This window comes from Girardinichthys multiradiatus, chromosome 1, assembly GCF_021462225.1.
Source record: "Girardinichthys multiradiatus isolate DD_20200921_A chromosome 1, DD_fGirMul_XY1, whole genome shotgun sequence".
In the NCBI taxonomy this organism is placed as follows: Eukaryota; Metazoa; Chordata; class Actinopteri; order Cyprinodontiformes; family Goodeidae; genus Girardinichthys; species Girardinichthys multiradiatus.
Genome location: NC_061794.1, coordinates 44,859,747 through 44,875,270, shown reverse-complemented (window position 1 = coordinate 44,875,270; position 15,524 = coordinate 44,859,747). Strand labels below are relative to the sequence as shown.

General features: G+C 40.3%; 1 protein-coding gene across 1 annotated transcript in view; it reads left to right on the top strand.

The window, feature by feature from the left end:
* Positions 1–15,524, top strand: part of oprl1 (opiate receptor-like 1) — a 142,278-nt gene that overhangs the window by 94,410 nt on the left and 32,344 nt on the right. Inside the window, exons 4-5 of the mRNA XM_047378360.1 lie at positions 2,024–2,206; positions 2,514–2,598. Of these exons, the coding sequence (XP_047234316.1) occupies positions 2,024–2,206; positions 2,514–2,598 (268 nt within the window). The remainder of the gene's footprint in view (positions 1–2,023; positions 2,207–2,513; positions 2,599–15,524) is intronic.

Here is a 15,524-nt window from a genome sequence, read left to right as displayed (position 1 = left end):
CAATTAGTTCTTAGTTCAATCTCAGACAGGTTAAAATGTAATTAATTCATGTTCATAGATCACCTCTTTCAATTTTCAGAATTACATATTATATGATAATACGATGATTTAATTTTCATTTCAATTTAGTTCAGTTTATTCATATAGCTCCAATTCACAACACACGTCGTCTCAAGGCACTTCACAAAAGTCAGGCACATACATTACAATTAATCCTAACCATTGAACAGTGCAGTCAGATTCAGTTATTTATTCAAATTGGATAAAAAGTTTTTCTATCTAAGGAAAGCGAACCCAGCAGATTATATTTTCTTAAATAAATAAATACTTTTACTTAGCATAATGCATGTAACAGCAGTCTGGCCTTTTCCACCTTATTTAACCTATATATGGTTAATTATTGGTTTACATAAACTGTATGTTACTTTGGTTGAATTCTAAATAAAGCTCTTCTCATTTACATAATTTGCTGCTTCAGTTGTCAGAAGGCATAGTCAGCCTGATATGTTGACTGAAAAAGGGCCTGTTGAATTGAATCCACTTTACGCACCATAAGTTTGGTGTTCCTCTTTGAAAATTCATGTTTCTGTTTAAGCAGAACTGATAAAATTGTCTTTCTTGACTGACTGCAGCTTAAACAATTGATGATGGGGTGAAAAACTAGCAAATTTTGGAGTTAACAGTTCTGGCACCTCTTATCTCAGGTTTTAAAGATGTGCTCATTGGACGTTCAGTTGACCAGACATTAGTTCTCAGGTGCAGGCTTCACTACTGCAGATGTGTTAAATTCCTATTTTATCTACTGTTTGTGAAATCTCTCCAAGTCAAAGCACTTCGAGTGAAAATTTCTGTAATACTAACTTTACCAGGGATGACAACATTGACACCAACATCACATTTCAAAGGAAGAACAATACTGGGCAGTGCTAGAGCAGTGCAAAGCTCACAATTAACTACTGTCATCATTGGCACAGTTTACTGTTTCTTCCAGATGATCAACATTTTCAGCAATAGAAATAGAAATTATTTATATTCAATAATTCATTAAATAATATCACTAGTAGAGCTTATGAAATGTTGAAACTGGGATGGTTTAGTGCTCAAATGCACTCATTGGCCACTTCTGTAGGTACATCATGCGAGTACTTGCTTGGACTTCCTTTTCCTCTCAGAACTCTCCATGGGTTTGATTTATTTGGTCCATATTTACATGATAACATCATGAAGCTGCAGCAAATTGGTGGCTGCAAATCTTCCTTTCCCTCCCAAAGGTGTTCTGTTTGGATTGAGGTATGGTGACTTTGGAGGCCATTAGAGCACAGGGAACTCTTTAGACATAACAGAAGCCAGTTTAAGATTTTTTAAGCTTTATGCTGTACCCCCTCTGTTTCAAGATGTGAGGTGTTGTCTGTTCAGAGATGGCAGTCTGTATACCTAGGTTGTCACAAGTTATTAGAACTATTGCATTGTCGTCGTCATTAAACCTGTCTGCCCATTGTCCTTTTGACTTCTGTGATCAACAAGGCATTTTTATCCATACAGCTGCAGTTCACTGGATGTTTCTGCTTTTTGGACCATTCTCTGTAAACCAGAGAGATGGTGATAAAAATCCCAGTAGGTCAGCAACTTCTGGGATACTCAGACCAGCTCATTTAGGGAATATCAAAACCAAGCAGTCTGCTCCTTTCCGATTTTTTTCCGAGTTCTCTTCATGTTTTAATGAAATTTTGCATCATAGGTAAGATGAAAATTTTAATAAACTAACCTACATTTTTTATGACAACTTTATTTTTGCATTTTCTCCAAAAAATCCTCCATAAAGTTTCTTCAGAGTGGATCACATTTTTTAACCTACTTGTGACCAACTTGTCAAATAAAAACCTGTTTAAAGTAGAAATGTTCTCTGCTGCATTACATGTTTTACATAAATTCTAAAAGACTAACTTTACTTTGTTTCAGATATTTTTGTACAATAATTAAAAAAGTTAATTTTATGTTCTACATTTTCTGTGAATGTTTTCAGGGCACTGACGTTTTCCTGGGCTTTTGGCCTTTTGGTAATGCTCTCTGCAAGACTGTGGTGTCTATCGACTACTACAACATGTTCACCAGCACTTTCACTCTGACGGTGATGAGTATGGATAGATATGTGGCCGTCTGCCACCCTGTCAAAGCACTGGATATGAGGACGCCACACAAGGCCAAGGCAAGACCCACTGATTTCAGAGCATGATGTTTACTCTTTGAAATACTTCACACCTCATTCAACATTTGTGAGGTGACAGCATATATTAGGTCAGCTCTTAAGAGTTGACTGAGTTCACCTCAATGTATGAGGATGTGCAGAGAAGTGTATCATATATGAACTGACTTGGTTCGCTGAAGTCAAAATAGGAATGAACCCAGACAACTTAATGCATTCAGAACTCCAGATAAACAATTTTATGTGTTTCAAATTTCACCAATAACATTGGGGAAAATTCACTGTCACTGCTGTGTTTCCCTGTCTTTAGGTGGTGAATATCTGCGTGTGGGTGTTGGCCTCTGCCTTTGGTGTCCCAGCAATGGTTATGGGAAATGTTGAGGTGGAACATAACAGTAAGTAAAGGAAACACAGATTTAACTACATTAGTAAACATTCTCCTGGATTATCATGCATTCTGATGGTCAAAAGTTTACTAGGCGAAGTTTTTCAAGTCTCTGGCCGGTTGATTAGGCTTGCAAATTTTCAGTTCATCCACAGATCTGGTCATGTCAAAATGAAGAGATACATCATGTAATGTTTCTCTGCTTCTTCTTCTAGTCAAGGCTGAAGCAAGAAAACGTTAATGTTTAACAATTGCTAAAGCTAAGATAAAACAAACTGTATGATGGAAATTGTGCAAGGTTACAGTGTGGACAGGCATTCTGCCTCAACATTTGTAAATGTGTCACAAATAGAGTTTGTGAAATATTCTCTATGAACCTATCATACAGAGGCTCAGAAACCTGTAGTAGTTTTTTTATAAGCTGTGCTGTGACTATTGTGTTACCCCTTAATGCCTGAATTTATTTAGAATAAAGAAATAATTTGTGTTTTGTGTCAAACTGATTCTTAGTGAGTGCTAATTTTAATATTACACATAATATAGATATGACTTTAGGTATTAATTAGACAAATTGGTTAAATAAGGCTTCATTAGGCTTAACACCAACTACTAAATAGCAGCAAAATGCTTCAGATATGATCCCTGATATATGTGGCATTGTCATAATGTTGGCTTTAGCGACTTAGTGTGGACACAATTACAGAGACTGAACAGCAGTTTAACTGTTCATTTGGAAAATGTACAAAGTAAGGTAGAATATGGACTGGATCTGCCGGAGGGATCTGAATTGGCACTGAGGAGGAGAGGAGAGAGGTTATTGTTGTTTGGAGGAAGTTATGGAGAATAGTGCAAGATAGGATTCAGGTAGCTTACTGTTGATGGTGGATGATGGCTTGTTGGAGGTGGTAAGCCTATCCCACAGAGGCCAAGTTTGGCAGGAGGAGTATCATAGAGATTCACAGTACTGACGTTTTCTCTTTGGTGCTTCCACGAGGTGATCACAGAACAGCAGGGCTGGAGGTAGGAAAGGAAGGGAGACTCATGGCTGGAGTGGCAGGGAGTCTTTTCCAGAACTTGTCGGAGCATAGATACAAAAATACAGGAGCTTGAATCCAGGAAACTGTCACAGAGTGATCAGATCTGCAAAGCAGGACAAGAAACTCGATTAGAGCAGGCTTGAGGGAAATGCAGAGAAATGTAGAACACAGTCAGGTTACCACACTGGCAGAGACAATGGACTGACGCCTCCCTCTAGATTCCTACTCCTTAAAGGCCCTGATGATTGGACTCAGAAACATCTGTTGCAGCTGCACCTGCAGGTCTCACCCTGCAGGTGGAGAGAAACACAGAACAAAACACTAAAACCCTGCACAGCCACTGTGAGATGACAGGCGTATGCTTTAACAGACTCTAGCTTTATGAATAACCACTAATGTCTGCCTGTCACAGACCTTGGATGTGCTTTATTTTGCTCTGCAACCTCTGGAGATGATTGTGCAAAGAAGGATTCTTCATAAAATAGTGAACATTTTGAACAACACGGAGCCATCAGAATTTGCTACAATTCTTTGAAGAAACCTGTATAAAATGAATTAAAACATTTTATTTTCCTTTGGTAAGAAAAACCTTGACTTTAGTTGGTTAGGCATTTTTGTGTTTTTTTGCCTGTTTAGTGTTTGTGTGATTTGATTTTTTCATCTGTAAAAAGTATGAGGGGTCAAAGTAACAAAAATTAACTTGAAATGAATTATCGTACCCATACTCGTCGTCTTCCGCTTTATCTGAGACCGGGTTGCGGGGGTAGCAGACTCAGCAGAGACACCCAGAGGTCCCTCTCCCCAGACACCTCCTCCAGCTCCTCTGGGGGGAGCCCAAGGCGTTCCCAGGCCAGCCGAGAGACATAGTCCCTCCAACGTGTCCTGGGCCGTCCCCTGGGCCTCTTCCCAGTGGGACGTGCCTGGAACACCTCCAGAGGAAGGCGTTCAGGAGGCATCCGGTATAGATGCCCGAGCCACCTCAACTGGCTCCTCTTGATGTGGAGGAGCAGCGGCTCTACTCCGAGCCCTTCCCAGATGGCCGAGCTCCTCGCCCTATCTCTAAGGGAGTGCCCGGCCACCCCACGGAGGAAGCTCATTTCAGCCGCTTGTATCCGGGATCTTGTTCTTTCGGTCATGACCCAAAGTTCATGGCCATAGGTGAGGAAGGTAGACCCACTGTTAAATCGAGAGCGACGCTTTTCGGCTCAGCTTTCTCCTCACCACAACGGACCGGCACAGCGTCCCCATTACTGCGGCAGCCGCACCGATCCGTCTGTCGATCTCCCGCTCCATTCTCCCCTCACTCGTGAACAAGACCCCGAGATACTTGAACTGCTCCACTTGAGGCAGGAACTCCCCTCCAACTTGAAGAGGACAAGCCACCCTTTTTCGGTCAAGAACCATGGCCTCGTACTTGGAGGAGCTGATCTTCATCCCAGCCGCTTCACACTCGGCTCCAAACTGCCCCAGGACCACATCATCTGCAAAACGAAGAGATTAAATCCACTGGTCCCCAAACCAGACCCTCTCCAGCCCTTGGATGCACCTAGAAAGTGGTGACAAAGAGCAGCCCTGCCGGAGTCCAACATGCATCAGGAACAGGTCCGACCTAGTGCCAGCAATGTGGACCAAACTCCTGCTCCACTTGTACGGAGACCGGATGGCCCCTATCAAAGGGCCCCCGACTCCGTACTCCTGGAGCACCCCACACAGTACACCACGAGGGACATAGTCGAATACCTTCTCCAGGTCCACAAAACACATGTGGACCACTTGGGCAAACTCCTATGAACCCTCGAGCACCCTGCAAAACCTTGAAATGAACTGAAGGTGTGAAATACTGAGCATGGTAAAACTGAGTGCTCTAAAAACAAACATGTGAGTAATTTTGCCTCTGTGAAAATTAGAATCCGTGAATTAGGAGTTCATTAAAATGATAACATGGTAAATATTAATGTTATACGTTTTAAGGTTGTCAAATTTAATGTTGCCCATTTTCATTCACTGCTTGATTTTAGCGCCTCCATTTTCACCACTTCAGTTTTATCATTCATCACATTCACAGTGTAATTTTTGTTACTTCCGTTAGATCAGAATATGGCATCAGCCCGGCGCATCAGCAGAGTACTTGTAGTCCATAGCCATTCGCATGCATTTTCAGTAGTACGGCATCAGCCCGGCGCATCAGCAGAGTACTTGTAGTCCATAGCCATTCGCATGCATTTTCAGTAGTACGGCAGTAATTTGCTGGAAGTTCTTTAGGGTCAAGAACTCGCCATACAGCGCTCTCAAAAATTGCCAACACGAGTTGGATGATGTAGGATTATTTTGAGGCTATGTGTGGTGACTATTTGTCAAAGGACACAAATCAACCAAACCAAGGACTTAACTCAAATAATCACTGATGCACACCATGGGTTTGTGGTTTAAGCAGTAGCCTGTTATTCAAAAGCGTCCAATATACAAACAAAAGTATATATCTTCAAAGGTTCATTTCAAGGATAAAGACAATGACATATGTGGGTTCCACCGTTCCATCCAGTAGTTAAACCCAGTGGTAGGTTCAACACAGTAATCAGGCGCCTTCTCCAGAAGAGGTAGAGAACACTGCTTGGTCGGCTGACAGCTGCAGAAGCGAGCTGACGCTGGGTACGGCGAACCTTTTTTTAATTAGGTGTAATCCTAATAAACAGAGTCGATATTTGAGTTTAACAAACCTACATTCTCACCTAAAAACATCTTAAAAGTTTATTTGGGGTCACAGAAAGCGTATTATTTACATTTTTATTCATAATTTTTGACACCATCGTCCGCCATTGCTGCCCGAGCTCTACCAATCCGCTTCGAATCCCAATGAATCATGGGAAATTGTGGCTCACGCACTACAAGACTCTGCTGCCGCGCCGGGGCTGCTGCCGTATTTCGATCTACCAGAAGTAACAAAAATTACACTCTGAATGCGATGAATGATAAAACTGAAGTGGTGAAAATGGAAACGCTAAAATCAAGGCAGTGAATGAAAACGTTAAATTTGATAACATTAATATTTATAACATTAATATTTGCCATGTTATCATTTTAAAACAAATGCATCCTAATAGTTACTGTTTGTCATCATAATAAAAAACAAATCTATGTTCCAAAGAAAATCTATATTTATTATGTATTTATCAAAATACCTAAAGACAATCCATCAATCAATCAATCAGTCTTTATTTGTATAACCCATTCCACTGACTGGGCATCCTGATCAAATGAACATGCTGCAGAACGTTTTTGGCTGCCAAATCAGCCCAACTGACCAGATCTCTGTATATCAAGTAGATCATGGTCCTGCTTGGGTTTGGGATGGGTTTGGATTTTTTGTTGGTGTTTTGCTTTCGTGACGTAGAAATCTTTAGGAAACAAGTCAAGTCAAGTTTATTTATATAGCGCTTTTCGGCAACAAGGCACTCAAAGTGCTGCACATGAGGAAAAACATTACAATGATACAGAAAATCAAACACAGAAAAACAAATCAAATGACACTAATAATCCTTGGGAGTTTACTGGTAAGAGCTGGTTCTAATCCAATCTTTCTAATAGAGGTAATTAGCTCATTAAGTCCTCTGTGGTAAGGAATTCATCCGGTGTTAGAAGAAAAATTATAATATTAATCCTTGAGGTCGTTGGTATGAACAACAGAAAAGGGCCACATCTGTGTTACATCATGCTATTTTATTAGTGTAGGGATTTTAAAAGCTCCTGACCAGCCGGTTACTGAAACTAACTGTGTCGACTTGCAGGTAGTTGGACAATGTTTCCTCTGCTGACTCTTGGGTGGGAAACCAAATTTTCAATTCAAAAAGGCCATTGCAGTTCATGCCGTTCCACATTCAAGCAAGTGATTAAATGTTCTGTAACATTAAGTATATTTCTCAGGGCTGCCTTTACTAAATTATAGCTCCCTGTCCTCCAACACAGACTAAAAATCCAGCCAGAAACTAATTTGTAAATACATCACCAGAGGTTCAGTGTTTAGATTGAGCTTGGTTTTAGTTCATGCTGATGCATGCTGAGTCCCATTGATGTTAGCTTGATGATCAGAAGCGTTGTGCTTGTGGAGCTCTTCTGTACCTCTCTATTACCATGTTGTGAATGATCAGAGACTTTAATTTGCATCTTTCAGCTTGTTTTATCTCCTAGATGGAAAAGCAGTGACCTGATTTAAGCTCCAATCACTGATGGCTGGATTTGATTATGTCAAGTCTCTATTAGTGTTTGTCATGGGTCTCAAGTCTTAATGAAGTCTGAATGAGCCTTTATCCTTCAGAGATGATGTGCAGAGTTTAGTGGTGAAGAACATTTCCTCAGAAGTCTCATGTAAATTTGGAAATATAGGACAGATTTATCAAAATGAGCTAAATGAAGAAGGAAATGATAAAAAGAGCAATTAATTAGTGGGATTTTCTGATCAATGTGCAAAACCTTGTGGATTAATATTTTATTATAAGTGTTGATTTGACAAGAAAAACACTTTAGACACTGAATTCATGTAGATTTGGATTTTGGTCTAAGGTGTTGAATGTTAGTCCTCAATCAGCTGTGTCAAATCACTGAAAAACAATAACAAATTAATATATTTTTAAAATTGGTTTATATTTTTTTATTATTTGTGTGCTTGCTTTGAGGATATTTCATGTTTGCTTCAAAATCTCAACTTTATTTTAAAATAAAATTTGGGATGAATCCAGATTAGGAGCCCTGATGTAAAATGAATCAAATATGATCACAAATGCATTACGAAACACAATTGGGCAAAGACTGGCAGAATTATTATATTTTTTACACTATATTCAATTTAGATGATTTATTTAATCTCAAACAGTACAGGATTCTAAGAGTGAGCATGAAATCCTTTACTTGAACTATTTATTGAGATAGGTGCAGTTAAATTTCTCCCAGACTGATGATGGTCCAGCTTGAATCAAGGCTGACCTAAATAGGCCTTTTGGGTGATTTTGTTTTCTCTGTATGAGCAAATTAATAACCTTGATTTTTTTCCACTTTTGGTTGGATTAAAATGAAAGAAACAGAGCTGCCTCCCTCTGCTTAAGTGAAATCTACATTGAAATCCTCCAGGTTACCAGACAGTGGTGTCATTACAAACAAAATCCAACTTGCAACAGTTAGACATTAGACACTATAACTTGTACCAAAGATAGTTGCTTGTAGCGTATACTGGTCATTAGGCTATGGTGGTTTCACTAATCTGTAAAAAAAAGTCAGTGAGAAAGAAATCAATTTCCAGTCACCAGTCAATTTTTTGGTGCATCCCTGTAAGAAAATGTATTTATTATTATGCTGTTTTTTTCTCAAAGAAAATAATTTTCAGTTTAATGAACTTGTGAGAGCTGTGAATAAACACATTTTAAGCAGATGAGGCAATACATATAAGAGAGATAAGTTAAAAATATCATGGCTTTTCTGCATGATGACAGGAGAGGAAGTAATTCCTCAGCATAAATCAAAAAGCTCTCCCTAAACGTGCTTCAATCTTTCCTTAAAACAAATCAAGCAGTGTGAGTGAAGAGTAATTGAATGAAAGTCCTGACTTAATGCTTGAAGGCTGAAATGAATTAGAAGATCTAGTGAAGGAGTCACAGTGCATGGACAAGCCGGATGTATCTTTCATTTACTATGGGCCATTACTTAAGGCTTAAACAGTAAAATGAGTGTGAAAAGCCATCAGTCATGTGGTCTGTGAGAGAATCCAGCACACTGAGCTTACATTTGATAACCTCTCGACGGACTGCTCTCTCCAGTCTCTCGAACTGCTCTGAATGTCTTTTTATGTCTAAATAATAACACCTTTGTTAACGGCAGATGTGTTTAAATGTTCAAGATCCATTATTCCACAAAAGAACTGTAAACCTTTACATCAACGGTTCTACTTCAGAAAATCTGAAACAAAAGATGAATTATGTTAAAATGGTGAAGTATCAAACAATACAGTATATTAACAGCTACCATGTTTAATTTCGTATTACAGCTTTTCTCTCTGTCTGCATGTATTTACTTCAGTCTCCTTGAAAGTCTGAAGACTCAATTGAAAACGGCACCTCTGTTGCCATATGGCCTGTATTCAGTTCTATTCTTATAGGTACTTTGATCAGCCTCTGATGAGTAGATGCACATGGGTCCTTCTCTTTACCACCAGACTCTGTGTGTGTATCTGTTGCAATGCATCACTCTATTTAAGTACTGAAATATTTCAGTGGAGGTCATAAATATTAATAGAAAAGTCTAGCAGTGGAACAGATTCAGCTTCACACTTAATAAGCAGGGAGTATGTGTGTTTGAAAGCTGTGTGTTTGCCTTATAGAGCAGTGTGAGTGTGATGATGAGTATTTATGTGTTTGTGATCTTATTGTGCTGTGAAGCTTAGAAATCATTGCAAACTTGCCCTTTCAGCACACAGATGGCAACGTTTCTTCTAAAGAGGCCCGAGTATTCAAAGTATTCACCTCAGTTTCCATGGCAATGGGTCTAAAAGCCTTTCAAATGACCTTAAATGGGCAATATGTGAGATTGATCCAAAGACAAAGATGAGCAACCAAGATATGTCAACAGTACGCACGTGTAAACAGGGCTGTTAATCAGCTGTAGTGCTTTAAACAGAGCTGCGGGGATTTCTGGGGCTGAAATAGTGACGTATAAATCTTCCAACTGCCACACTCACAAAAAACTCCAATTTCCTTATTCTTCTTACGCTATCTTGCAAACATTCATGGACACAGGACATGTGTACAGAGCTTTATAACTCTTAAAGCGACAGCATTCCATAATTCAAATTTTGAGTATGTTAGTTGGTCACATTTACATTGAAGTTCCTCACAGCGTGGTTCAGGCATGTCTGCAATGATGGGAAGACACATTTCAGCTGTGATAGCTGGTTGAAGCACCTATCACAGCTATCTCTATCTACATGTTGAGCTGTGTGTGAGTGAAGTGGATGACTGGAGAACAAAAAGCTGCCAGGCATCAGTCACTGGTAGTGCTGGAGTCCCTCTACCAGGAAAAGGTGGGCTGCTCCCTCTAGGTGGAAGGTCAGCATCTGTCTCATCTGAAGGGGTTAATGTAAAACACTTTGTATTGCCCTTGTTGTGAATGTAGAGTGCTCTATAAATAAAAACTGATTAATTGTGGTCGTTCATGAGTGATGTTAGGATGCAGCGGGAGATGGTTAGATGGTTTCAGTAATGCAAACACTCCAGCCTCTTGATAAAAGAGCAAAATGAGAAGCTCTCTATTTACAAGTTTTGTCCATGCTTCAATACATGTGGCTGCAATGACTTTCATCTGTTGGGAGACCAGGGTCGACCTTAAAGATGGAATGAGGTATTCTGTCCTCTAGTGAGAGAAGAGTTGAAGTTGCACTGAATTGGATATTTAAAAGTGATGTTTCCTGGGCGCCTCTCTTTGGAGGGTATGTGGGCATGTCAAACTGGAAAGAGATCCTGGGGTAGACGCAAAAGTTTGTGGAGGGATTTTACATCCTTTCTGGTGTGGGAACACCTTGCAATACCCAAGGAAGAACCAAAAAGGAGAGGGATGTCTGGCTTTTACGTCTGAGCCATTTAAACTGACCTTTAAAAAGTAGATGGCGATGGATGTTAGGCTAAACAGAAGTTTGGTTTTAATTTGCTTTCTGAAACCATGTAAAAAAAAAAAAAAAAACTAGCAAATTGAAGAAGTCAAGAATGATGTGTGCTTTTATACAGGAATGTTAATGTGAGTTGTATTAAAGGGACATTTCCGGTATTTAATGTACCCCTGGCCAATTTCAAACACCTTTAATTTTGTGGATTGATTAGCTGATTGCATCTTGTCCTGGACAACACTGAAGGACCAACAAGTGTTGTGACACGACTCCCCTCAAGCAAATATAAAATAACCTGGACAATTCTCCTCGCTGGAAACAACACAGTACAAACAAACAAATAAAAAAATAAAAAAAACTTATTTCAGGCTGAAAGATATACTAAATGAAACCTAAAAAGAGACTGCTTTGTCAGGATTATGGATCAGTGGATTGCCAAGACTGTAGGGAGATTTCTCTGCAGTGTTCATTCTGATTTTTTCTGAATATACTTGAAGTGTATTCAACTAATAAAATCTGAAAATAGTGGCGTTCATTATTTGATCCTGAGCCCATGGTTTGTAGAACCACCTGATGATTACCCTAGAGACAGACATTTGTGCAAATGTCTCATTTCAAAACAGCTTAAGGCTGGTCTGATTGTATTGACTTGTACATAAGTAATAGTTATCATGTTATCAGATTTTTCCACCTGAGCCCGCAGCTCCTCCATAGTTATCTTGGGCCTTGTGACTCCTTCTCTAATTAATGCTCTTCTTGTGCAGCTTGTCTTCGTGTTCAGGTGTATGGCCATGATTTGGTAGGTTTGTAACTGTGCCGTATGTTTCCAAATTTTGGACTTCGGGTTGAACAGAGCTTTGTGAGGTACTCAAACTCATTTTATAAGCTAACAGGTTTTGAACTCTTCCACTCCTATATCCCTGACCTGTATGTGGTGTTACTCGGTCTTTATGATGCAGAAAGTTCACTAATGTTCTCTAACAAACCTCTTGAACAGCAATTGAACAGCAATAATTGCCCTGGATTTGTCAGAGTAAAAGTACTAAATGCAAGTGCACAACACACATTGCAGATATTTTGCTTTAAAACATTAAAAAGCCATGTGTGTTTCTTCCTTTCGATGGTGTCAGCCTATCACAGAAAATGCCACTAGAGGTTGAGGTACTGAAAATAAACCATCAGCTGCTAATCTTTAGTAAAAAATAAGATTCATGTTTGTTCCACATAGAATGCAGATGTTCTTAATGTTTGTCTTTAATGTAACAGGGCAATGGCAATACACTCACCGGCCACTTTATTAGGTACACCTGTCCAACTGCTCGTCAACACAAATTTCTAATCAGCCAATCACATGGCAGTAACTCAATGCATTTAGGGATGTAGACATGGTCAAGACAATCTGCTGCAGTTCAAACCAAGCATCAGAATGGGGAAGAAAGGTGATTTAATTGACTTTGAATGTGGCATGGTTGTTGGTGCCAGACAGGCTGGTCTGAATATTTCAGAAACTGCTGATCCACTGGGATTTTCATGCATTACCATCTCTAGGGTTTACAGAGAATGGTCCGAAAAAGAGAAAATATCCACTGAGGGGAAGTTCTATTGGTGAAAATGCCTTGTTGATGCCAGAGGAGAATGGTCAGACTGGTTGATAGAAAGGCAACAGTAACTCAAATAACCACTCGTTACAACCAAGGCATGCAGAAGAGCATCTCTGAACACCCAACACGTTGAACCTTGAGACGGATGGGCTACAGCAGCAGAGGACCACACACGGTGCCACACCTGTCAGCTAAGAACAGGAAACTGAGGCTACAATTCGCACAAGCTCACCAAAGTTGGACAATAGAAGATTAAAAAATTTTGCCTAATCAGATAAGTCTCGATTTCTGCTTCAACATTCGAATGGTAGGGTCAGAATTTGGCGTCAAAAACATGAAAGCATGGATCCATCATGCCTTGTATCAACGGTTCAGGCTGGTGGTGGTGGTGTAATGGTGTGGGGGATATTTTATTGGCACACTTTGGGCCCCTTAGTACCAATTGAGCATCGTGTCAACGCCACAGCCTACCTGAGTATTGTTGCTGACCATGTCCATCCCTTTATGACCACAGTGTACCCATCTTCTGATGGTTACTTCCAGCAGGATAACGTGCCATGTCATAAAGCACGAATCATCTCAGACTGGTTTCTTGAACATGACAATGAGTTCACTGGACCCAAATGGTCTCCATAGTCACCAGATCTCAGTCCAATAGAGCACCTTTGGGAAGAGGTGGAACGGGAGATTAACATCATGGATGTGCAGCCGACAAATCTGCAGCATCTGTGTGATGCTACCATGTCAATATGGACCAAACTCTCTGAGGAATGTTTCCAGAACCTTGTTGAATCTATGCCACGAAGGATTAAGGCAGTTCTGAAGGCAAAAGGGGGTCCAACCCAGTACTAGCAATAAAGTGGCCGGTGAGTGTATATTTGCGTACCTCCTTATTTGTTATGTTAGGACCCATTGGCATTTCATTATATGTTTAGCTTGTCACTCTAACATCCTGCTGTTTCATTTTGTTTTATAATGAACTTTTACTGGAACTGATCATTTTTTCAGAAGGCATCACTTCCTCAAAGTATTGCTGCTGGCTGCGTTGCTCCAGCAGTGCTAAAGGGTACTTATACACTGCGATTATGTCCTGAGAGCCTCTCTCAACTCCACTTCTGGTTCCCAGATCTCTCATTTACCTCTTTCCTAATCCACTTATCTCCTCCCCTAATACTTGTATTAATTCTTTATCTTTTTTGAATGTGAAAATGTTTTCATTGTTTTTTAAAGAAGTTAAAGTCAATAATAATAAAAAATTAAATTTTTATAAGTTGTGAGAAAACAAAGCTCAGTTTGTACAAAGACTATTTGTGCAGTTAAATTAAGAAGTACAGGGGTTGGACAATGAAACTGAAACACCTGGTTTTAGACCACAATAATTTATTAGTATGGTGTAGGGCCTCCTTTTGCGGCAAATACAGCGTCAATTAGTCTTGGGAATGACATATACAAGTCCTGCACAGTGGTCAGAGGGATTTTAAGCCATTCTTCTTGCAGGATAGTGGTCAGGTCACTACGTGATACTGGTGGAGGAAAACGTTTCCTGACTCGCTCCTCCAAAACACCTCAAAGTGGCTCAATAATATGATATGGCAGCCCAAACCATCACTGATCCACCCCCATGCTTCACTCTGGGCATGCAACAGTCTGGGTGGTACGCTTCTTTGGGGCTTCTCCACACCGTAACTCTCCCGGATGTGGGGAAAACAGTAAAGGTGGACTCATCAGAGAACAATACATGTTTCACATTGTCCACAGCCCAAGATTTGCGCTCCTTGCACCATTGAAACCGACGTTTGGCATTGGCATGAGTGACCAAAGGTTTGGCTATAGCAGCCCAGCCGTGTATATTGACCCTGTGGAGCTCCCGACGGACAGTTCTGGTGGAAACAGGAGAGTTGAGGCGCACATTTAATTCTGCCGTAATTTGGGCAGCCGTGGTTTTATGTTTTTTGGATACAATCCGGGTTAGCACCCGAACATCCCTTTCAGACAGCTTCCTCTTGCGTCTACAGTTAATCCAGTTGGATGTGGTTCGTCCTTCTTGGTGGTATGCTGACATTACCCTGGATACCGTGGCTCTTGATACATCACAAAGTCTTGCTGTCTTGGTCACAGATGCGCCAGCAAGATGTGCACCAACAATTTGTACTCTTTTGAACTCTGGTATGTCACCCATAATGTTGTGTGCATTTCAATATTTTGAGCAAAACTGTGCTCTTACCCTGCTAATTGAACCTTCACACTCTGCTCTTACTGGTGCAATGTGCAATCAATGAAGACTGGCTACCAGGCTGGTCCAATTTAGCCATGAAACCTCCCACACTAAAATGACAGGTGTTTCAGTTTCATTGTCCAACCCATGTATGTTGCAGCTCACTGGGAAACGAAAGGTCCAGTAGTTAGATATTGATCCAGCTTCAGCCCAGAGCTACAGCATAATCCTATCATCACTTTTATTAGTCTACTCTACAGCTGAGCTAGATCTGCAATAAGAACTCAGTCTCCCCTCCAGCATTTTATCTCATTTGATCCATCTTCTTTGCTTGTTCTGTTTTCTGCTCAGCAGTCTGCTCCCCTTTTCTCAATTCTGTTTTTACTTTCTTTGTATTCTGTTTCATCTTCTTGATGTCATTTTTACAACCCTCTCACAGTC